General features: G+C 41.1%; 1 protein-coding gene and 2 long non-coding RNA genes across 3 annotated transcripts; all 3 read right to left on the bottom strand.

Moving 5' to 3' along the window:
* Positions 1-626: 626 nt before the first annotated feature.
* On the bottom strand, positions 627-3,746 carry LOC148844672 (uncharacterized). The gene is made up of 3 exons (XR_016102512.1): positions 1,748-3,746; positions 1,244-1,659; positions 627-1,174 (listed from the first exon to the last, which is right to left on the bottom strand). It is a non-coding gene; the product is annotated as an uncharacterized LOC148844672 (long non-coding RNA).
* A 2,224-nt stretch (positions 3,747-5,970) lies between these two features.
* On the bottom strand, positions 5,971-6,422 carry LOC148844671 (uncharacterized). The gene is made up of 2 exons (XR_016102206.1): positions 6,300-6,422; positions 5,971-6,011 (listed from the first exon to the last, which is right to left on the bottom strand). It is a non-coding gene; the product is annotated as an uncharacterized LOC148844671 (long non-coding RNA).
* A 2,610-nt stretch (positions 6,423-9,032) lies between these two features.
* LOC148844670 (DNA-binding bromodomain-containing protein) lies at positions 9,033-13,752 on the bottom strand. Its single transcript, XM_088954820.1, has 3 exons — positions 13,108-13,752; positions 12,201-12,933; positions 9,033-10,343 (listed from the first exon to the last, which is right to left on the bottom strand). Exons 1-3 carry the CDS (start codon positions 13,446-13,448, stop codon positions 9,243-9,245), a joined length of 2,175 nt encoding a protein of 724 aa, XP_088810946.1. The 5' UTR covers positions 13,449-13,752; the 3' UTR covers positions 9,033-9,242.
* Positions 13,753-25,093: the final 11,341 nt, after the last annotated feature.

The raw sequence follows: 25,093 nt of genomic DNA, 5'->3' as shown, positions 1-25,093 counted from the left end.
ATGCACAGCTCGGCAGCATATCGGTGACCAAACTACCCGGCTCAACTGACAACGGCTGAGCCCAAATGTGGAGGAAGAACGCCCCTGCCTACCAAGGCCTGAGTGGATCGAGGAACTCCGCACAACCACTACCTTAACGACTGAACAAGTTGAGAAACGGCTAGCACTAGAAGGGCCCCAAAGGCTCTTAAATCCAGAAACTAAGCATCCCATGGCTGAGAGCTCGAGAACCGAAAGATCTCAGACAACCACACCTCAGTCGGCACAAGACTGGCTATGCCTCGGCCTAATACACCCCAATCGGCACAAGAATGAGGACACCAAAGTATAGACTGACCGGCTATGCCTTGGCCAACTACACCTCGGTCGGCACAAGACTGGGGATACCGAGGCATAGCCCAGCCGGCTATGCCTTAGCTAATGACCATAAAGTACAAAGAGACCACGCAAGGCACAATCGGCCCTAACCCATGCAGTAGCCCGACCGGCCACACCCCAGCCAACAGAAGAAAATTGCATGAGATGCAGAAACATAGCCCAACCCAACACACACAACAGCTCGACCAGACATGGTTCGACTAAAAAAGAAAGGCACAAGTATAGCGACATATGGTCAGACAAAGAAACACTAATATTCAACTCAATCGTTCATTACATTGTTTAAGGCTTAGCATACCGAGCCCAAAAAAAATAATATTGAAGGCAGCCGCTCAATCCTTGGTGGCAGAGTCAATAGCACCATCGACGACTTCGACCTCAGCATCAGCTCCCTTGGCGGATCCTTGCAAAGAATTTGGATCGAAAGCAAAGAATCTCTTCGTCGGAAGAGATTGAACCCAGCCAGAAAGGAAGCCTTGATGTACTCGTCCATTAGCAACGACATCTCCTCTAATGCCTTATACTCATTGCGGCCTCCTCAGCGGTCTCCCACCTCAACCTGTCTCGCTCCGCCTTAAGCTCCGCGATCTCTCTTTCAGCCCCCGGACTAGGCTGGCCTGCTCGTCTAGTTGCGCCTTTAGCTCGGTCACCTCCCTCTCCTGCGTGGCCGGTCGCTCCCGGTAGGATAAAGCTCGGCTAACTGAGCATTCTGTCATAGGTACTCGTAGTGTTTCCACTCGTACGATGTCCGGAGGTCTCAAAGACGATCAACCAGGGCGACCGACCCACAAGCATTCTGCAGACGAACATGATAAGTATATCGAAAAAGAGAGTGAAACACAAGGAATAATAGGAGGGGACTTACCTGAGCAACAGACCGTAGTACTGCACACTCCAAGGCTCTACTGCCGACCCTGACCGATTCCCGAGCTTTTGACACTGTCATGATTCCCCGCAGTAACTACTCGGGAACCCCAGATGTCTCCAGATTGTCATTCACACAAACCGACCACCTCAGCACGTGCATGGCCGGGCTGCTGCCTGTCTCAGCTACCAATGCACCTACGGTACGATGAATCCCTTCAGGGTCAACCACGATGAAATCATCCTCCTCGGCCTCTCGCTACTGGACTCTCCTTTGCCGATGAGCCGCCCTATCTGCGGATCATGGCCATTCTTCTATCTTGGGATGAACTTCCGGTTACACATTGGCTCGCTCCTACCTTTGTTGAAGTGCCTTCATCCAGTTAACAATCTCTTCCTCACTGGCCATACTTATTCCTGCAACACAGGATACCCAAGGTAAATAGAAAGCAAACAAGATAAATTTAATTCGGCAAAGAAATAGTAAAGGAAATAGACCGCCTACCCTCTCCATTAGCCCGGTGAGCATCAGCATCTCCGAGCATGTGTACGTGATAACGTCGATATCATGGACCATGCTGAGGGCCGACCTCTCCTCCCAAGTTAGTACCGATCATTGGGGCTGCGACAGAGTCATCCTCGAAAAGAAAAGGGGGAACCTCGAGAATGCGCACGAAGAAGAACGACTCTTTCCTGTGCTTCACAGAGGACCCAACCAACGATCGAATATTCCGCTGAGTGGAGAAGTAATAGTACCCCTACTAGTGGTGTTTTAGCTGGAGCATAAAGCTCACCATCCCATGGTTAGTTCGATATCACATGGACGGCACAATAGTACATAAAGCCGAGCAGGAACCTAAAGGAGTTCAGCATCAGCTGCATCGTCAACACCTTGTACCAGTTTAGCACCTCACCGAACCCCTCACTCAACAGGAACCTCAGCCCAGCCTCCCAGCTATGTTCATAAACGCATAACTCATTGAGCTAAGCATCAGTGTCCATCTCCTTGGGCAACAAACACCTCATTTGGTATTCCGCGGGAATGGTGTATGTAGCTCGGATCCGAGCCATATCCCCGGGTGCCAAGACGCAGGGCATGGTGCCGACAGGTGACCTACCCATAGAGGAAGCTCCGCCTCCATCCCGGAGGGACCAACCTCAGCCTCCTCAACTTTGGCAGCTACAAAATCTCTCAACTCGGGCTCAGTTCGAGTCGTGAGAAGAGCTGGAACCAGAACTACTAGAGGACCTAGAAAAGAAAGAGGACTGACGAGATGAAAAGGACATACCAGGAAATTTAGAGAGTTGAGGAGCGAAAGCCATCAAACTATCTGCCAAACTATTTGTCGAGCTATCTGCCAAAAAACCATCCGAACAATGAAGTCCAAACACCTTCTTGCAAGCAATACTGTGGATAGGGCCCCTCGGTCTTCCCTTTTATAACCATTAGGGGCACAGACTGATGAGAGATCGATGGTGCAGATGAAGCACCTCTAACAACGCCTCGAAAGACCATTTGACGCAACCAATACGTACAACGGGAAGCCTTAGAAACCGAAGTGGCACGCATGGCAGGCAGCGGTTACGCCCATTAATTAAGCTGGTTCGACTACAATACTGCTCCAACCTTCGACACAGAGACCCACAGTACCGGTCCAGCGTTTAACATGGATCCTCAGCTATGCCACTCAAATCCTCGGCTAGGCCGCTTAAGGCTACCGGGCCGTGTAGTAGTCTGGTCGAGCACTCCCACTCCTCGACAACAGAATTGGGGGAGTGGTTCGGGAACCAAAATTTCGTTTCTTGTTTAAGTTTTGCAATCGACAATCGAAGGATTCCTTGGCAACGACCAACACGGTGCGGACAATAAGCATGCCTGGGAGTTCCTCAGCCGGGCAACGAACCTAGAAGACCTCATCCCTTGACTTCGGAACTAGGGGAGTAATGTCGGGGACATGGCTGAGTTGGCCCAGAGGCCCACGGCCACCTGTCACAACTCGACCACATTGGCGTAGTCCAGCCAAGTTTCGGCATTACCATAATCCCACCGACCACGTTAGCTACGTGCCTCACGGACAAGCTTGCCTAGCGAATGGGGATGGGAAGACACTTTACCCCCTTGTAATCTCGACGGGGAACTCTATCCTGATTTCCCTAGAACCCTACTCCGACCAGGATACGGACCCTCCGACTATAAAAAGGTGCTCCATGCTCAAGGTAAGACATCTCCCAACTTTTGACACCCATATTGCTACTTAACTCGGACCAACATCCTTATAGCTCGGCCCGACCATCTACTACATCCTAATGACTTGAGCATCGGAGTACTTACTCGGGGATAACTCCTCGGACCTCTGACTTCATCCTTGATCATAGGTCTTGAAGCGCATTCTCGTCCTTAAATTTCGGCCCAACCTTGCTAGTAAAGACTATCTGGTTGCCCTTCTCAATTCATCCACCACCTCGGATTGAACAGTATGATACAAGTTTCTTCTATTAACAAATTTAAAAGGAAGAAAAAAAAGAACAATTTTAGTTTGAAAAGGGATGGGTTTCGGTGGATGCCTGAATGTCCCAGCCATGTACGAGCACCCTGATACTTTATGGGTTTCGGTGGCTCACCATCCATATTACCAACACTCCTAATCTCCAATTCAATGAAAATTATAAATGCCTCTCTTAATCGCAAACTCATTTCATTTTATCTGACTTGTTGTTAACTACTACACCTTAACCAATTCTCAGTTTCTACAACTGAATTGTTGTAGGTGTACATGGTAGGCCCCGGATTGTGCCACGTGGCATTGGTAAAATGGAATCTTGACCGCCCATCTCTAATTGCCTCCAATTACTCCATGGCAAGGTCAGTTATAAAATGGGGTGTCCATTTCAAGGTAAAGCCATGTTATTCACTCTTGCTCTCTTGCATTCGGAATCTCAACAGATTTTTTCCGAGCTTTTAAGGAGTAAGCTTTGAGCCCTCATCTCAAACATGGTCCAACTCTTCTTTAGCACCTAACTAACTTGACCATTGGAGTATCCGCCCTTGGGCTAACACCCAGGGCCTTTGACGTGTTCTCTTCTCCTACTCACAGGTTGGACTCATCAGGCTCGGATGTCAATGAATTTCCTTTGTTGCCCTCAACCGCATCTTGGGCAGCGACATGAATCGTCTCAGGAAACTTACATTGAGGAAACATTTTCAAGCAAGAGAAGCGAGGAACTGGGGAGAAAAGAAATGAGAAAAAACACGAAAAAAAAAAGAAGGGGCCAATTTCCTTCATGCTGGAAATCAATCGTTGTTGTGGTTGATTTTGGTAATTTAATGCATGAATGTAGTTTAGATTAGGTTTAAGAGAAAATGGCAATAAAATAAAATAAAAAATAAGAAAACTTAAAATGCGTATTGTGGTAATTTAATGGATTTCGTTATTTGATTTAACAGTTAGGGGGTCTTTGTCTAATGATCAAAGTTCAGGGTGTCTTTCCTACAAAAAAAATGTATAGGGAGGTCTTTGTCACTGACCCATAATACAGAGGTCTAACTGTATGAGTATTTTGGATATTTTAGCGCCTGTTAGAGGATTAAGAGTCTACTTCTAACTGTATAGTAAGCTTCGGCAGAAGTCATTGTAATTACCAAAGTTGAGGGGATATTTTAATGTTTTTTCAATGTAACTTCAGACACTTCAGTGGAGGTTTCAGCAATTTACCCTTTAAAGCTAGGGTTGCAACTTTAGCTGATTACAAAACATCGTAAACTGTTAACTCTGGCCAACCGGAATTATACCCTTATTTAAAACATATCAGAAGAGATATTCCCAATGAATTGCAACAATGTGCTGTGGCCTGCGGGGTTGAGTGTGAGGTGTATTATGTGAAAGCAAATTCGAAATGAGGGGCAGCCGAAGCATTTTAAACCCGATAACAGCATTATCTTTAGCAGCCGCAGCAATTCTCAGTAATCCAGTATAACGCCGCGACAATATTTCAAAGTTTCTGGTGTAAGGTTGCTAAATTGGCGAAATTGATTTGCAGTAAAAAAGAATCAACCCACTGTGAATTTAACCGGCAGGGCGAATGCTGATCCGGGATGAACCAATCACAGAAAACAGAGTTTGATTGTCTCCAAGAATTTCTCTGGTGGAGGAAATGGCATCGGATTGGCATGAACAAGGATAATGTCTTGCCTCGACAAAGGCAACTCTGTTGAGGTGGCAACATCTTCTAACAGACGCGAGGTCGATGGCGGTAGCATCCGGAAAAATCTATGTTGCAGTGATAAGTAGAAATTGTTGCTGTTTGGATATTTAACGAGGAGATAACCGAAAATACTGTAGATCCCAGAACCGTAATCACAAAAAAATGAAAAAGAAAAAGAAAAAGAGGGTGTCAAAGGCCACAGAGTTTCTTTTTTTTTTTTCTGTATTGTTTTAAATATCGATCTAGAACAGGAATCATTCTGGTCATCGGTTTCTATGCTGACAGTTTGATTGTTTGGTTCGAATGTATGATCCGTTCTGACAAAAAATAAAAAATATAATTAAAATAAAATGGTCAAAACCTGTTAAATGGATTGATGATTCAACCACTTGAGTCAACAGGTCATTGACGGATTCAAGGTTTTTTGCCAAGGATTGGATTTGAAGCAAAACAAAACTGGTTTCCTAGACAGTTCCCAGGCTGATTGGTCCGATCATCCAGATGACAGCGGTTCAAAAATCATGGTTTTCTGACAATGGCTTCCAAGTAGAGGCACTTGAAAATCTCTGTAACAAGGAGATGATTAAAAAACCTAATGTTCCAATGACCCATAATCATAGAAAGATGTTCAGAAATCCTAAGGCTCAGTTTGAAAAGAGTATAAATGCAAATATATATAATACAAATATATAAAAAATTATACAAAATATAAGATTTTACACTCTACATATTTGTATTTATACTCTTTTCAAAAGGAGCCTAAAGTTCTTCCCTTGTGCGGAACTGTAGAGCCTCTGATGCATAAGTCAAACAAGGACATAAAAAAGAAGAAAGGCCTGGTGTAGAGTATGAACCTGCATGTATTCATGGAGATGGGATCTGCTCCTCACACTTGGGCGCCCCACATGCATATCCCTCATGCATTGGGAACATATCTCATAAATAATAACTTAAAAATATGGGAAATGTTCTCAATACATGATAGGATGTGCGTGTGAAACGCTCTCTATGAAGAGCAGATCCAGTCTCGTATTCATGTGTTCTGCCGTGCATCAGGCGCCTTTATATAGAAGAAAAGCCATGGCAATGGTAAAGGAGTAATGGTCTTCTTGGTCGGCCCAAGTCTCCTTATCACCCAAGTCGAGATCTGCTGATCACAATATATTGCTGCACACATTCAGCTAGTGGAAGTCAGGAATCAGTGATATAAAAGCGGCTAACTGGATGAATGCGGCTTAATAAGTGATCCGAACTCATCCCAAATGGTCTATTTAGTTGATCGCCTGTTTCTGCCTAATATGCACGTAAATATCCGGATCCGTCTCCACGTTACTCACCAGCTACGTTGGTAAGATTCCCACATTGCCCCCAGTTCATGCCACACAGCATCTTCCAACCGGCCGTTAATGTCCCAGCTCGTAGGCTCGTAGCTTAGCTGCATATGTAGAATTCTAGTCTCAAATCAGAGAGCAAATCAGCCTCGTACAAAATTGCTCCCACAACGTTTTAAAGCACATTCTAGTCATGTATTGAAAATATTTCTCGATGAACAATACACGGCAAGAATATGCTGTAAAACGTTGTGAGGGGCTGATTTTAAAAAAGTCTCAAATCATGTCTAATTACACAAAAAACGAGTTTGGAGTTTGGACTCTGCCTGCTTTTATGCCAACTCCTGGTCATTGGTTAGTGGTTACCCATACAAAACATCCGGAGTCGTCGAACACTGACTTCGCTGTCCTGCCATACTCGTACTCCAGATATCCAAAACGTGAAATTTAATTGGCCAACCCAGAGCTTCTCTAGTGTCATTTTATACAAATTGCACGGTTTTTACTTTTTTTTTTTTGTTCTTTGTAAACTCAATGGGTCCAGTCTCCAGAACGAGTGCGGAGATTGAGGGCTACTAACTTCGCACAGCCCAAAGCCAAAAGTGAGGAAGGACATTTGATTTCAGATAAGGTTTAGCTACCTAATAGACTTTGGATAAGGAAAAAATAAGAAAGGAAGGGAAATTTGTACAGACTTTATATATAGGTTATTGGGTAAATTTCTTAAACTAACTATATTTTTACTGTCTGAAAATTGATTAACACTATTTCTATTATTTTTAACAATTGACTAACTCTATTATTTCCATTAATCTCTCTCAAAATACTGTAAAATGCCTAAACTATCCTTTTATGGTCCAAAATATTCGATTTTGCAATGGCGTCCAGAGCCTTACAGCTTGAAAAATGCAGGCCTCAAAGATAACCCTACAACAAGACCATGAAAACATGGCAGAATCTCTCAAGTCTTTTTCCGATCTCGGGCCCCTAACAATAAAACATAGGTGGCCTCCTTTGCCAACTGGTCAACAACGAAATCAAGAGTTGTCGTTACAACTTGGATGGTCGGTTTCAATTGGAAAGGGGAGATGGAACATAGGAGAATAGAGAGAGGAGGAAAGAAGAGGGGAGAATGGTCGGGTTATCTCGCCATAGTGTGGAGTTACAGGGCAATGCCGCCGCCGTTGTCTAGAGGAAAGAGAGAGAGAGAAAGACAGATTAGAGTTAAGAGGGGGTTGTTGCCGCTGTGGCCCAAAGGAAGAAGAAAGAGAAAAAGAGAGACCAGAGTTCAGAGGGGTTGCCGCCACTGTTGCCTAGAGGGAGAGAAAGAGAGAGGTCGGAGTTCAGAGGGGGTTGCTGCCGTCGTCACCTAGAGGAAGAAGAGAGAGGAGAGATTGGAGTTCAAAGGGAGTTGCCACTGCCGTCACCCAGAGGAAGAAGAGAGAGAAAAAGAAAGATGGAAGTTCAAAGGGGATTGCCACTCCCATCGACCCTGCTCAGTTCGCTCAGTTGTCACCACCAATGCCCCTATTGGTACACTCTGCTTTTTAACAGAGCACCCCCATTGTTGAAGAAGAAAAAGGACGAAGACGAAAAGTTCACTATAAAGAGCTCCGATGGAGAGCACTTCAAGGTCAACGAGGCCATCACCCCTTCAATCTGAGATGGATGAAGAAAATGGTCGAAGAAAAAACCCCGGTGATGGTTCTTGACTGTGCAAAGATCGACAAATGCTTTATTATTTTTGTTGTTTTTTGGTTCTTTTATAGTGTGAATAGGTGCAATTACTCCCCGGTGATTTGGTATTGACAAATACTATGGAAGGAAGATAGAGGGAATAGGAAGACAGGTCAGATACAAAGGGTGTGCCGGGTCGAGAAAAAGGCAACAAGGGTAGCATTGGATTTTAAAAAATTTTAAACCGTAACATTGTGTCACATAGATACGGGTTTTGACAAGGGAATAGGTGCAATTAACCGATGTTAATGGTAAAGGTAGAGTTGGTCAATTGTTAGAAACAATAGATAGCGTTTGTGAATTTTCAAAAACAAATACTAATAATACATTTAATAAATTAACTAAACCATAAAGATAATTTAAAAATTTACCCTATATTCCTTGCTTTCTCCACCTTTTTCATTCAATCCAAACACCACATCCTAAACGATCGGATGGCAGGATATTCCGCCCTTTGCGGGGAGCAGCTGTGATCTTAATTTTGATTCCAATCCACCGCCAACTCAGTTAAATTATTACTTTTTGAACCACCTGAACTTGATCACAAATTATTACCAAAAGAAAACATATAAACTGTAATCACAAATGATCACAGGCAAAACAATGAAGAAAACCAGTAATATCAAATGGAGGAAAAGAACAGAAGAAAAGAGGTAAAAGTTAACGAAAAAGATAACATCGTTACAAAATTAATTAACCTTAGCGCTACATAATTTACAGAACCTGCCATCACCTCCTCTTTCGTTTCGTTGCCTGCCTAGATGTAACCGCCTCCGTTTCTACCGTTTCTCTCACCCGCTTTGATGGTACGGGAGGGGGTAGAGATGTCTGTCTCATTGCTTTTTTAGGCGGACGCCCGACACTTCTCTTCGCCGGATTCCTCTGTTCTCTAGCATGTTTGCCGCCAGACCCTTGTTGGGGAGACTGATCTTTCCGTCCATCACTCTTTCCGCTAATTTTCTTTTGTTCAACTCCTCCTGCAACTCCTTTGTTATTGTTCGAACCATTTACAGAACTCTTCAACGTCTCTAACAGTGCTCCGTTAGACGAAGAGTTCCGTTTCATCCTGTTCAAAAAATTCGTCGCACTACGCTTCTTGGCAACAGCGGTTGTGTTATTGTTTTTTTTCTCCACCTTGGGTTCCGGACTGTCTTCAGGAGCAACACCACCTTTGCCCGACGGAGGGCTCGAGCTACGTCCTGGGCTTTGGCTAGAATTCGCATTTAAATTTTTGCTGGTAGTAGTGGTTGCCCGGCTCTTATTGCCTACTCTTAAGCTTCTAGTACCGGACGTTGTCAATCTATCTCTCATCCGCTTTTTTTCGTCGGCCACATTATCGGCTTGCTTCGCATCGATAAGGGGCTTTTCATCAATCACCGCCGTTGCGGTTGCTCCTATTGTTGACGGCTTTTGATCACCTTTCCTATCCATAGCTGCCGTGGACGCCTTAGCTGATATGGAGCTGCGTTTTCGGCAAGCAATGATGGGACCAATTGATTTAGGTTTTGCAAACAACGAATCCGTCGGTTCTGAACTCAATTTAGTTGGAAGAGGAACGGGTGGTAGCTGGGGTGGTTCATCATCAGCTGATGTATCTGGTTTTTTAGTATTTCTGTTCGCCATCTCTTTAGTGACAAGCTCTCTTAATGCAATGGCAGCGGCAGATTCTGGGGAATACTTGGCGAAGAAGACGATGGCATTATTGAAGAGAAGCAACAAATCGCGGAAGAACTTGCTGCTGCAACTGTTATACCGCCCTTCGTCCAGCCGCGATTGCACTAGTTCCAGGTCTACGTGTTGCCGCACTAAACTCGTATACTTGGTCGTATCCTGCAAAGTTAGAAAGCAGTTTATCAGTAATCACAAAGTGGTTTTCGAGCGGCATTCCGGGGAACGGGATCAGCTCCTCACACTTGGCGCCTCACGTGCACATTTACCGTGCATTGGAAGCATCTCCCGTGAATAATAACTTATAAATGCGGGAGATATTCTCAATGCATGATAGGATGTGCATGTGAGGCGCCAATACGTGAGTAACATATGCGGTCTCCATTCAGGATTACCTACTACAAATAAAATCAAACTTGCAAATGTCTTCGATCGAGGGGAAAGAAAAGGCGCATCATATTAATGCAACGTTTTACACGTAAGCAAAATGTCATGGGACTCACCGTTTCTCGCCTTCTCGTTTTTATTCAACACAAGTAATCAAGAACGGGCGCTACGCCGCTACGTTACGTTTTGTCCTGTTGTGGTTTAAGAGCTCCGTGACACTACTGAGACTTTCATAGACGCAAAGGACAGTCTGAGAAATTCCAAGTTGCTGGAAAGAGAAATGGGTCCCACCAATTTATGAATGGTTTCGCACCCAAAAACTCAATGGCCCGTTTTATCGGCCATACGGCGTTCTTGGAACTGGCAAGAAGAAATGCGACACGTCGCATACGAGGCGTTAGATTGTGATGTAGAGATTCTTCTCCGGTTGCTGTTCCACAGTATCATAGGGTCTCTCTAAAGAGGGAGGTCTATCACGTATGATCTATGAGTGAACAAACGAGTATCTATCATTTTAACTTTTAAGCATGTAAAGAACGCTGGCCGTGACTGGGCTTCATATTACCATAGAGAACGGTACACTGTAACCACCGTGATCTCACGGTGGTCCTACGGGCAAGGTAACTGAAGAGAGCGGGACCCGCCACTAGATAAGATCTGTCATGTGACAAACCGACACCCCGAGGGACCAGCAGACCGCGGCCAACCGTTGAGCAGCTGTTCTCCTAGACTAAACAACTGTACAAAAGAATGTCATTGATCAGAGATCAGACGTCCATTAACCATATATACAATCCAATGCAATCAGGATTGCGGGAACCACACCAAACAACAGGACCCACACGCGCCACGTTTGACACAGAGATGGGATAAACATACACCTTACACGTTAGAGACTACTCCAACCTCATCGTGGAATAAAGAGAACGTGAAACGGAAACCATTCATGCAATAATATGAACAGATATATGCATATATTCCTAAAATCACAAAACAAATCAAAAGTTATGAAAGATATCATGGCGTTCCTTTACTTTCCACCGTTGATTGTATATTCCGAGGGCCATCCAACGGCATACTTAAAGGGGGAATTGTTTGGAAAACCTCAGGGAAAGTCCGTGGTACACTGCACACATGAACCAACCTCGTGATAATTGATAGAATTGTAAGAAATACCTTGACCAGCAAAAATCTCAAGAGAAGATCCAACGGCTTATACAGATTACGATCACCATTGTGAGTGGAGGGCGAGAAAGGGAGAGCAGATCCAACGGCTTATACAGAGAGCAATTACCGCTGTGAGTGGAGGGCGAGAAAGGGACGCTGGAATAGCGACGGGCGACGAAGATACGACAGAAAATTTATTGGGTACCTCCATGGAGCGTTCCCAACCGTCTATCAATCAATCATCAAATTTGTGACGGTAGGTGGAAATGTTATAACACATTTGATCGAAGATCTAGAGGACCCCACTAGAGCAACGTTGCTTGATGGATGCGAGGATACGACTATGAAATTGCTACCTATTGGAACCTTTTCCACGTTAAGATCAAGATTTATGTATTTCGACAAATTCAAACAAAACAAAATAATAAAAGAACAAAAATATTTTGTAATTTGTTGTGCAAATACCTGGCTGTCGAGCCGGCGCTCGAATACGGAGCCATATTTGTGCGACCGGATAATCTCGAGGAAAAACATCAACGGTTCAGATTTAACTGAAATCCGTTTGATGGCGGGAGAAACCTCTTCGGTCTCCGGCTCGTCCCCACTACTACTGCCTGAAATCGCCTTCCGGAGATTCTTCTTCGACAAACTCGCCGAACTCTGCACGTCACTGTTCGCTTTCGTCTCCTCATCCCCGCCACCTTTTGACTCGGCCATCGATTCCCATAACTCGGGCGAGTCACCCGCTTCCCTGGCCTTAACTGATCCCGACGACTTCCCCACTGGCGGGGCAGCAGATTCTTTCGGCACTGTATCCGAACTACCGTTGCAAGACCCCTCACCGGTAGGCTTTAAGTCACCAGAAACTGGATCCGGTCTTCCGGTAATGGTTTCCACCGGTTCTCGTTTCCTCTCCGGCTCTTCAACGCCGTTATCGGGAGTGCCACCCTTCGGATCCGTCGAATTGGATTCGTTGAACGACTGGTTTTCACGGTCGGATTCTTCGTCGGTAACAGGTTTGCCGTCGACGTTTTCCGGCGAGGATTTTTCCGGCTCATCATCTCTCTCCTTTTGTTCCTCTTTAGCTCTGAATTTCTCCGAGTCCTTTTCCAGATCTGGTTTCTCTACACTATTCTCTTTCTCTCTCAAGCTCCGTTCGCGCTCTTCTTTCAATCTTTTCACTTTCAATTGCAGAGACCTGTACAATGAAACGGCAAAGAAAAATATCAGATCATAATGAAAACTAAAGATCCCTTCCCTCGACGCACAACCAAAATGAGAAAAAAGGAAACAACCGATATTTTTAATTCAGATCTTTGAAAATCTAAACGTATACAAAAATGGCACCAAAAGATGATGAGAAGAAATTTACACGATCGAAACATCGTATCGTTCAACCTCACGTCTAAGCTCAGCGACTCTAAGTTTTCTCAACTCTTCGAGCCACGGCATGACATCTTTCTTATCGTTCGTTTCGGAATCGTCTTCTCTTTCGTTGGTTTTGTCGTCTTTAGACGTGAATCGACGTTTAAGGTCGTGATATTTCTGTTTACAGTTCTGAGCGGTTAGTAGATGAAGGGTAGAGCTTCGGTTTTGTATTTCTATGGCGACGGAGTCCCATCTATTGGTCCCGTGCCGGCTAACGGCGCATGCTAGCAATAGCTCCTCCCAAGTACCCCATGTTTCCGTCTCTGCAACCCCGTTATTCGCCATGGTTTCTCATCTCTTCTTTCAACCACTCTGCAAACTTGCCATCTTTTTCTCCCTTTTTTTCAAAACTAGGGTTATATTTTTTGTTTTCGTCTTCTTTCTTCCCTTTTATTTCTCTTGGATTTTCGCTGTGTTTCCCTTTTCTTTTTTCACACAGCAGAAGCACATATACACATACGCACTCTCTCCTCTCTCTCTCTCTCAGATGGGCTTCAGGGCTTGTATATAAGGGTTGGATGGATCTCGACTCTGCAGCACCTACTCATTCTTGGATTTCTCCTACTAATGCGCTATTACTCAATTACCCCTGGACGAATCTGTGAAACTACAGCTTCTACCTGAAATTTTAAATATTCCATTAAGCGCCTGCGGGTAGTTTGACGAAATTACCCTAAATAGATTTTGCCGTTCTACCTTTTTTATTAGGTGCGCTTCGGTTGGGACTTGGGAACGCGAAAACCTAATCTTCGTCCATGAGTTGCCGAAACGACTCGTTCTGAGTCATGCATAATTCAAAGGCGCAGTTCTCGTGAATTTCCTCTTTTTTGTTAATTTTGATAGGGCGGAGGGAGAGTGACCTCAATTTCTCATTCGTTGGTTCTTAAAAAGAGACGATCCGTATTCTCTGAGTGGAACATCATAACACGTGTCTCCCATCAGATGATCAACACCCATTTTGTGGGTCCGCAGCAACCGTGTAGGAGAACATATTAAATTAAGCGTTTTCGTTGCGGATTGCGCCAGCACGGCAGCACTTACGGAAAAGATGATAGCGTGTGTCTGCATCAGCATCGGATAATGTAACGCCCATGATCAACTCTGATCGCTCATAATCCTTTACACTAATAACATGCATAGCGATACTTCTTATAATCATAAGAAGCCCGAAGATTGGGTCAATATGTTTATACGTTTTTTTTGTTTTTTTATATAAATTGTTATGTTTTTTTTAATAATTTATTAAAATTTTCAGAAATTAAATTGAATCACCAATTCAAATTAAATGATTAGATCGGATCTATAATATAAAGATTCAAATATATCTTAATTCAAATCCGATTAAATCATTTACATCCTAAAAGCTTAAATATGTAAAAGGCTCAAATTTGGATCGGATTATGTCAAATCCCATACCCTATATACGGATCTAAATTGGATTCGGATTTACTCAAGTAATCGGGCGTGGAATCAAAATTGGTCTCGAGACGGAGACCACGTATGAGAATGAGAAATACAGCTAATCCGAGCCCTGTAACTTGTCACTTGTTTTACATACAGAGGTTCTAGACCCACCCACTTTTGAAACAGTCCCATCACGAAGATTTATGGGCAGCGGGTGCGGGTCCGAAAAGATATGAGGGCCCAAAATTGCAAGTAGGGCTCCAACTCTGCAACATGTCCAGACAAAGAATGGTCCTTCCCTTTTGATGAATTGTTGGGAAATGGACCATGATATCTTCCATGAAGCAAACCAGATTGCTGCGCACCAGTTCGCACTACACCTCCTGTCTTTGACCATTGAGTACAAGATATTTTTCCTTTATTTTCTTCTATTTTTATTTGGGCCTACGTGATGGATATAGCCCGCAAGCACATAATCCTGCAGGCGGGTGAATGTGGAATTTGATCTCAAATCTCTGCAAAAGACGAGCAACCTAACAGTGACCAGACTTTATACCCGTTCGAGAGGACATTCATGCAAGTTGGACCCCCCATATAAAAAGCCTAGAAACTAGGAGTGCAAGTGGGATATCTGATTTCAAGAATTTACAATGCACTGGGGTCTGGGCTTATGGGTGGGGGGGAGTTCATTCAAATTTTAACAATTTCTCACCCCTATTCCGCCCAAATTGCACTCCTATTATAAATTAAGTTTTGTTTGGTGAAATGTCGTTTAACTTAGCTGATAAGTTGACCTTTGAATTAAGCTAACTTTAGTAGTTTTTTCAATGCAACTCAATGAACATAGCTCAATCAAAGCTGAATTGCTTTCAAACGAGCTCCTTACCAACTGAGTTAGCACCATGTTGAATAAATGATATTTTGGGGTCATTCGAATTCAAATGTTCACTTCTCACTTATCCAAACCAGCTTTGTTCCATGTCCCAGAATATTTGGTTTTGCAAAATTGGACATATAATCCGTTCACATTGCAGAAATAAGACATTCCATGTAAAGCGTAACCCACCAATAAATAAAGCAAAAAAATTGAAAAAAAATGGAAAAGTAAGAAGAGGCCTAACGCAGATTTTTTATTCTCATTGCAAAGCTACAAAACATTTACAAGGTCCAAAAACCACTCTATGCACTCATACCCGCCCTTAAATTAGCATCAATTCTAAATTGACACCTACCCCAAATGTACTTTGAGCCTACAAATTCTGACCCTGGGGTTATTGGTCATTAAAAAGTAAATCCTTTTATATTTAGCTCAAAGATAACACTAACAAGTGGAATTATCAACAACAAAAGGCAATAAAAGAATCTTTTCATCCATCTAGACAACTATTAAATTTGGATTATGACATTAATTTGGTTCTAGACAAGGTCCATTGTGTTATTAGAGAGGGTCAAAAGAGGTTCATAGATATGTAAAAGGAAGTAGAGGAATTTAGGCCCCGTTTGGTTTGTGAAAATAGGGGGTCTGGAGTCTAAATCGGAATAGGCTATTTTGATATCAATTGTTTGGTTGGGTAGAATCGGAATCTCAATGGTATTTCCTCAATAGAGAGAATGATTATTTCCTACCCTCCCTTGGGAATGAAATCTCATTCTGCTGACTCCCATTTACATTCTCATTCATGTCTGAACCAAACAAACTATGGGAATGGACCATTCCGATTCTAATTCCAAAGGATTTTGATTCCGACTGTGAACCAAATGTACCCTTAATGAGGGGAGGGGATGTAACAAACATTGAATATGAGAGAGAGAGTGAGAGATTTGAGAATAATTTTCTTAAGAAACCATAGATTTTAATATAGAAAATTAAGGGTTTGTTTGTTTTACAGTCGGAATTAGAATCATAATGGTTTATTCCCATATTCTGCTTGGTTCATACAAAAATGGAAATGGAAATTGGACTTAGCGGGAATGAGATTTTATTCCCAAGGGAAGGGCAAGGAAAGGCTATTCCCTCAAAGGGAGGAATTCCGTTCCACCAAGAATGGAAATGGGGTTCCAATTTTGTCTAATCAAATTGTTGGAATCAGAATAGCACATTGTGGTTCCAATTCTAGGCCCTTATTCATGCAAACCAAACAAGGCCTAGGAGTTTTTTTTTTTTTTTTTTTGAAGATACGTGTTTGTACCTTGAGACTTTATGCTAAGAGATTAAGGCCATGTTTGGTACAATTCTCATTCTTTTTCGTTTTTACCCAACATGACATTCTAAAATGAAAAAGAATGGGTAAAAATAGAAAGAATGAGAAAATATTGCTATGAACCAAACACTTTTTTACTAAATTCTTTTCAGACTAACAAGTGTCCTATGTTGCTCATTTTCATTCTTAAAAAAAATATTGTGCCGGTATTCACAAAATCGCCAGCCTAGGTTTCCAATAGGCAACATTTACTAATTGACATAGATGCTTTATAAAAGTACTTCCACAAAATGCCTTTATAAAGGTACATTCATAAAAATGCTTTTATAAAAGTGCTTTTATAAAAGTACTTTCATAAAAGTGTTTTTATAAATATGCTTTCATAAAAGTATTTTTGTAAAAGTGCTTTCGTAAAAATTCTTTCATAAAAGTGCTTTTGCAAAAGTAAACATATATGACAACAATTTTATAGGTAGAGTTTTCTTATAGAATGAAACGAGCAAGATGGGACATGATTATTTTTCATGCTATAGGCTAGTCAATTTTTGTGCTATGTGCTGATTTTTCATTCTAAAAAGAAAGTGGTTTTTGGCAAGAATTTTGTAACCAAACACTAATGTTATTCATTCCTGCCCATTCTTACTTAAAATAAGTAAAAACTAAGAGAATGAGGCCCAAAACAATAAATCAAACATGACCTAAAATGCTTAAATTTAATGTTTTTCTTTTCAACATACTAAAATTTATATTTCTAATTTTGACATGTAAAAAAGAGAAGAGGAGTGAGGCTAGTGGTGAGAGACTTTTTTTAATTCCCCACCTGGAAAACGTCCAACACAATGAAGGCCAAGAGATGACATGGCCTATATTTTACATATTTTCACTTGTTGTAAATTTCAAGTTTTGTTAGAGCTCCAAAAAATACCAACTAGATTTCCTGCCCCCTACTCTGCACACCCTCTACTTCATCGTGAATTTCAGTCACACATCGCCATCTTTAATTGGCGATGTTTCCACAAAATATTGAAAAAGGTCATCACGCAATGCAAGACCCCATAAGGAGAAAATGTGATTTTCTGTTTCTAACGGCCTTTTTTTTAATGATTTTCAAAACCAGGAGTATTATTTAACGGCATCTGAAACTGAGAATGAGCTGTTTGAATCATGATTTTTAAAAATGAACCGGTGACCGAACCGGTCAGGGTCCAGTTATCGGTTTGAACCGTCCGACCATTTGACCTAAACAGCCGGCCCATTCTGACAAAAAAAAAAATTTAAAAATTGGAAAACGGTCAAAACCGTTTGAACGGTTAACCAATCGGTTCAGTGGTTTGCTGACCAAAATCAACGATTTTGGAAGAAAAAGCGATTTTCGGGGAAAATGGAACCAGTTAGGTGACCGGTTCCCGATTTTTTTGGTCTAACGGTCCGGTCCGGTTTTGAAAACCAAGAATCGGAATTGATTCTCACACAGAGCACTTCACTCTTACCTCATAGCACATATCCATCATGTATTAGGAACATCTCTTCATGAAAATAATACACAAGTACCCATGTGCCCCAGAATGTCTTGTGAGGTTGGTATGAGAAGCACTTTGTGAGGAACAAATCCGGACTCCAAAAGCAAAATTTTTAAAGAGGCGAACATGGGCCGGTCCGAGCATTGGGCGCAAGGGACCAATTTATTTTATAAAATAAATAATATTTTATATTACATAAAAATTGTATGATAGAATTTATATAATACAAAATACTATATATAATAAATATTATACGTGTCTGTTTAATATTTATTAGTTTCTAAAATTTTCTAATTTTAAAATTACTCATCAACATTCAATAGGGGTTTATTAAAGGGATTCTATCTGATAAAAGAAACTCTTGGACCCTAATATCAATAAAAATAATCTTTTTAACATAATTTCTAGAATATGCTAATTTTTTTAAAAAATATCAAATAAGGCTAGAAAGACTATTTGTATCCTTCCCCCACCGAAACCACCGAACATATCTCCCCCAAGATTAATAAATATTGATCATAGATCTCTACTTATTTGTTCACCCTTGTAGTTGTTGGCTTCCTGCAAGCAAAAATGGCGAAAGCCCATTCTTGAGTTTTTGCATTTCGTTCCGTGTAATTCACTTCTACACTTAGCATACTCGCAAACCTCTTCCAATCCCAATTTCCAAGCTTTAATGGCATTTAAAACTGTTTTAAATATCTCTAACATAAGAAGGAGAAGAAGAAGAAGAAAGGAGAGAGAGAGAGAGAGAGAGGAGGAGGAGGAGGAGGAAGGAGATGAACAATGTTTCTGCCCTTATTTCATAAATCTCTCTCTCTCTCTCTCTCTCTCTCTCTCTCTTTCTCTCTCTCTCGATAATTTTTCCCTTAAAATTGAGATCCTGTCTCAATTGGGTGAGTTTTCTGTGATCTTAAACAGGGGCAAGAAAATATCTTAGCTCCAAATTGGAGATGGGATAGGAATGGGGTTTGCATAAAATTTCATGAATCATCTTGTTTTTTTAGAAAACATGAATCCATCTGGAACCTAGTTTTAATATAAATTTCTAGGATATCCTTGAATTTTCCCAAATTCTCAAAATCCTAATATCATCTCATAATCCTATTTTTAAAATACTCCTAAATTCTCATTTCTAAGATGTTGCTAAATTTTTTATTTTATTAAATATCCTGAGATTGTTTTTGGTAAAGAAATATCCTAGGATTAGATATAACTTTAGATGGTTACCTTGGGCAGAGAAATCGAGGACAAGGTTCCCCACTCGTTGCCATTCACTCTCCCTCTTTCTCTTGAATAGTTCCAACTTATGCAGTTAGAATAGTAACTGGTGAGTGAATTAATTAAAACTAAGGGGTGGTAAATCATGGGTGAAGGTGTTAGTAAATAAAGCCCAAAAACCTTATGTTGATGCTAAAGATGGGGCTGAGGGCAACAAGGTAAATATATTTCCTTAGTCGATGTTGATGTGTCTAATTTGAGAGTAAGAGAATACGCATCACAGGCCCCGGGTGTTATCTCCGGGGTAGAGACTTCGACGGTCAAATTAATCAAGCTTATGGGAAAGGTCGGACGAGGTCAAATACGAAGGCTTTGAAGTCACCCGAGAACTAATAAGTAAGAAAGCAAGAGTAAACAGGATGCTTTACCTAGAGAGGGGCACCCCTATTTATACTTGACCTTCCCTAGGAGCAGCTGGAGGTGGTTAGCAGTGGATGGCTAGGATTGCATCCCACCGATGCCACATGGCATCATCCTGGGCCTTGCCACCTATGCATGTATCACTTAATAAGCATCCTGAGATGGATTTAACTCTAAATTTCCCTACATAATCATATGGATGGATTTAGATCCAAGTATATGCTCAAATTCCCATTCGATAATTTCACTCAGAACTAATTTTTTTGACACTCCCGATCCATTACCCACAAAATGTTCTTACATCTCTGTCCATGAACACCACGACTATGTATTGGGAACATCTCCCTATGAATAAAAAGAGATATTCTCAATAAACAATTGTAATGTACTGTCCGTAGAGATATGAGAATAACTTGTGGGTAGCAAATCCAAGTCCATTTTTTGAGTGAAATAAACATATTAAGTGTGGATCCAAAGAATAAGATCGGATATCCAGATTGATAAGCCCAATATACAATTGGCTCTGGATTTGGCATGTCCAACATGTCAAGTGGAAAACTATTACTACACCACCTTTTTACTTCAAACAGTCACACTGAAATGTTCAAAAATCACTGGAGGGTCGTTCGACAGCCTTTACATACTTACGTTAGGAATATCTCAGTACTTATGTGATTTATTTAATGGAAAATATTTCTAATGCAGGATTGCAAGGAACTGCGGTGCAAGCACCAACTTGCCCCAATAGAAGCCGAATTCTACACAACGGGGGTAGCCCATCCTGGCATCCCCAACCCAGGTGTAGACGGAATTCAATCCCAAGTCTCTACGACCAGTAGGAGACCTTACCAACACACTGGTTGGCTGTTGATCATATTTGAATGGCAACCACTTCCACTTGGAGTGAATGGAAGTACAGCCTCCAACCTGTTACTATTATGATAATAATAGTAATGCCTTAGTCGTGTGGCAAGTTAACTCTTCTGCAATTAGGTATGTATTTGGTATAGCTACTGTTTATTCACTGAACTTTTGTGTTTGATTTGTTTGCAAAACTGAGAAAAGCAATAACGAAACTGTTTATTGACAATTAGGCACCTTTAGTATAGCTACTGTTTATTCACTGAACTTTTGTTTTTGATTTATTTGCAAAACTGAGAAAAGCAATAATGAAACAGTTTATTGACAATTAAATACTATTAGGCATCACATCAAACAGTGAATAAACACCTACCCATTGAGGGAAATGCTAAAGTGAAGCTTCCACCAATGGTAGGCGCTTACAGAAATGGAAGTCTGATTTTGCAAGTCTCTATGCATACAGATCAGCATGATGGGCTAAATGCTGAAGTGACGATGGCAGCCCACGGTTCCAAACACAGCGTAGATCTCTGCAACAGTCGTTTTAATTTTCAAATCTTGTGTTGATGACAAGAGGTCGATTTTTCAGATTTGAATCGTTTTCTATCAATTCATTCCTCCTAGGACAGACGTAGGTTTGTTTTGCAATGTATTTCACAATTCTTCAGCAGTTGCAATTGCTTTCCACGCATATGTGCGAGTGCGACTACCCACCCTTAAATACCCTTGTGGGTTTTAACTTCAACTGACCTTTAATCAATTAGGTTTTTACTTTTAATATGGGGTTTTGCTTTTGCTTTGTTTATTTTACTGGGTAAAATGTAGTATGTGTTTTTATTTTTTGGTACACTGTTTTTTAATGTGTTTTACATGACTTCTGTTTTATACTCGTGTTTTGGAAAACCATCACTGTTTTCACTACCAAACATTAAAAAAATTAATTGCCAGATTTTTTTTTCTATCAATGTTATTAATTGCCTGATTTTGCTTTTGAAAGTGAAAAGAATAAATAAAAAAGCTTATCCGAATATGGCATTGCTTTCCTTGATTTCAGAGAGCTCTTAATATTAGAATATTTACACACATCCACGCCTGGAGTTTTTTTTTTTTTTTTTTTTTCAATATGAAGGTGGTTTGTTATAAAAACAGTAATAATAAGTTAGTAACCACATTTAGAAAAATGCTAGTAAATAATGAGGCCCCATTTGTTTTGCAGTCTGAATCAGAATCAAAATCCTTTGGAATTGGAATTGGAATGGTCCATTCCCATATTGTATTTGGTTCAGACAGGAATGGAAATAGAAATGAGAATCAGCAGGAATGGGATTTCATTCCCAAGTGAGGGGCAGAAAATGATCATTTCCTCAAGTAAGGAAATACCATTACAGCAGGAATAAGAATGGGATTTCATTCCCAAGGAAGGGGCAGAGAATGACAATTCCCTCAAATAGGGGAATATCATTCCAGCAGGAATAAGAATGAGATTCCAATTCCACTCAATCAAACAGTTAGAATCAGAATAGCCCATTCTGATTCCAATTCCAGACCCCTGTTCCCACGAATCAAATAGGCCCTGAATTTGTTCAACTCTTTGAATTCTTCACACTACAAACAAACGACTCTCCATCTACGCTCTTATACTAACACTCACTCCATCCTCAAGATGCTTCAGCCTTCTGCCGCACTTTACTGCAAAAGATCTAAACAAGGGGCTTTGTGCCAACAAAATAAATTGTGTTGGAACACTATACATTTCATAACATTTCCTCTGTGCATGTATGTTATTATGTGTGATGTTTTGTGAGTAGGTATAAATAGAGTTTTGGTGGGTAGCAGATCCAGAGTAGGGAATAGATGATATTGATACTGTGTTATTACAATTTTTAGAGTTCAAATCAGCCCCCTACAAGATTGTCCCCTACAATGTCTCACAGCATATCCTTGTCATATATTGAGAATATTTACCAATAATGACATCATCATTTCTGATGTTATCATCGGGGAGATGTTCCCAATATATGGCAGGAATGTACTGTGAGACGTTGTGGGTGACAATCTTGTGGGGGGCTGAATTGATCTCCAATTTTTGTTGAGCAGATCCCACTCCATGTAAGACAACAAAAATTACTGCATGTACCATATACCATATTAAGTAAAGTGATTTGGCCACAAACAGGTTTCCTGTGATCATTAACCAGGGCACAAACGACTTGCTTTATTGTTCACAGGCTGCAAATTCTGCAAATGGATTCCATAGGATCGGATAGTAGATCCAGATTGAAACCATAATGGTAGGGATATTGAATTGTATAAATAAATAAAGTTAAAATGATATAAATAAAAGTGAACAAAAATTACTTTAATATTATATTTTTATGAACAAAATTATTTATATGAAACTTAAAGCTATGAAAACGGGGAAAAAATACAATATTCAAATAAACTCTACTGTAAATTTCAATGTATATGAGCATATATGATTGGGTAGGGGTGAATTCATATTTAATAATTAATACAATTATAAATGAGTCTAATGTGGATCTCCCTTAATGGGGATCAAATTCGAATTCACATTTGGATAATTCCCCTTCTGCCTCATTCCCTCTTCCGTTTTTTTTTTTTTCTATTCCCCGCAAATACCCTCTTGGATCTTTCCCTTCAACTTTTCCTCTATCATGCACGTCAACCTAATTTAAAGAGTCGAAAATCTAAGCTCAACTTCCAATGATTCAGCGATTCTTCTGTTGATATAATTTTTCCACTAATGAAACATGAAGAATAAAATGTCAATATGGGGAGACAAAGGATCCCAAATCCCCGCAGAATACCATGCATTCATTCGATGCATTGATTCAACTTGTTAGCAAATTAAAAAAAGTGGTTGGACATGGAGTTTCTTTCAATGGGGATGGGTGTTTTGCCTCTAAAGTCAAAGTCAAAACTGAAATGGATTAGTTGCTCTTCCATAGATGCAGCAGTGAATGTCTGCAGACTGCAATAGCCCTCGAGCCCGACACGGAACAGAGTGATTGGCGACATGATAATAGGCAGTAAGAAGGATGGTTGATTAGTCCATCGAAGCGGCCGGAGTGGACCTTATCGGTTCCGACCAAACAGTGAATAGTAATGGTGAGAAAGAGAAAAAGAATAAGAAGAGGAGGAGGGAATGATGTAGACAGAGAAGATTAAACTCTGTATCACTTGCTCAAACGATAGAAATGGAGATCAGAACTTGTGTGATGTACGCCACTCCCTCGCTAAGTGGGAAGACATTGAGACAAAGAATGGATCCCAACCCCTTTTCTCCTAAGGAGAGGCTTGAACACCACTCCCTATCCAAGCAAGTTTCTTGGTTAGTGTTGGGTTAAGAAAGGTTTGAACACCACCAACCTGCAAGCTACAACCTAAGGAGAGGCTTGGTAGAACTGAGACTACTAAGTCCAAGTTCAAATTTTACTTGGGCAATAGGCATCCATGCCAAAATCTCCCAAGCATCATACTTGACAAAATAGTGATGCGGACATGCCGTTTTGCAGTGGGTTCTGGATCTCCTACACTTTTTTCCTCAATCCCAAACTCGTATTATCCTTGAAGACTGAAGAGTCTGTTTGTGGAAGTGAATTAGTCGTTGCAAAGGAACAGGTAGAGACTTGAGAGTGATCTTCGGTGAGAGGAACAAGCAACAATTTGAAAGTGATCTTAGGGGGGAGGAATGAGCGGCAGGGGAAATATTCTATGGGCTTAAAATGTTCGGCAGTTGATTGCAGCAGAGGTGAGGGGGACGAAACAAAGAAGAGGGAGTGTGAGAGACGAGTTCCAGACTCCAGAGTGGACGAAAGCAAAAGATATTTGTGGCGGGTTAAAAAATTTGATTTTTTTTTTACTCCACACTATTTGAGTTTTGATGATGATAATGATGATTGATGTGACAGAAGAGTAGTTTTGATGGACCGGTCTATCCTAAGTTGCCACCCGACCAGCAAATACATCGACCATCCCAGCGATGAATACCAAGCCACCCCAAATAACAAAAGTTTTTACAATCAGATTCAGAGGAAAAATATAACCTCTAAAGGTTTAAACCCTAATTAAAACTCTGCATTTAGAATTTTATTTTCAGATTGTAAATGTGAAGACGGCAAATGAACCGGAAATTGAAAACTTTCCCCTGAAACTGAAATTATTTTCCAAATATATTTTGAGCACTATTAACATGTTGGATCTCTGCCTCTCTCTTGATTTCCTATTTGAATAATTTGGGAGGAGCCAAGCCAACAATTTGGACTTTAGAATCGAATACATG

The sequence above is a fragment of the Nelumbo lutea genome, chromosome 7, assembly GCF_056320005.1.
Source record: "Nelumbo lutea isolate HS-2025 chromosome 7, American lotus-T2T, whole genome shotgun sequence".
Taxonomy (NCBI): domain Eukaryota; kingdom Viridiplantae; phylum Streptophyta; class Magnoliopsida; order Proteales; family Nelumbonaceae; genus Nelumbo; species Nelumbo lutea.
This window is presented reverse-complemented; position numbering and strand designations above follow the sequence as displayed.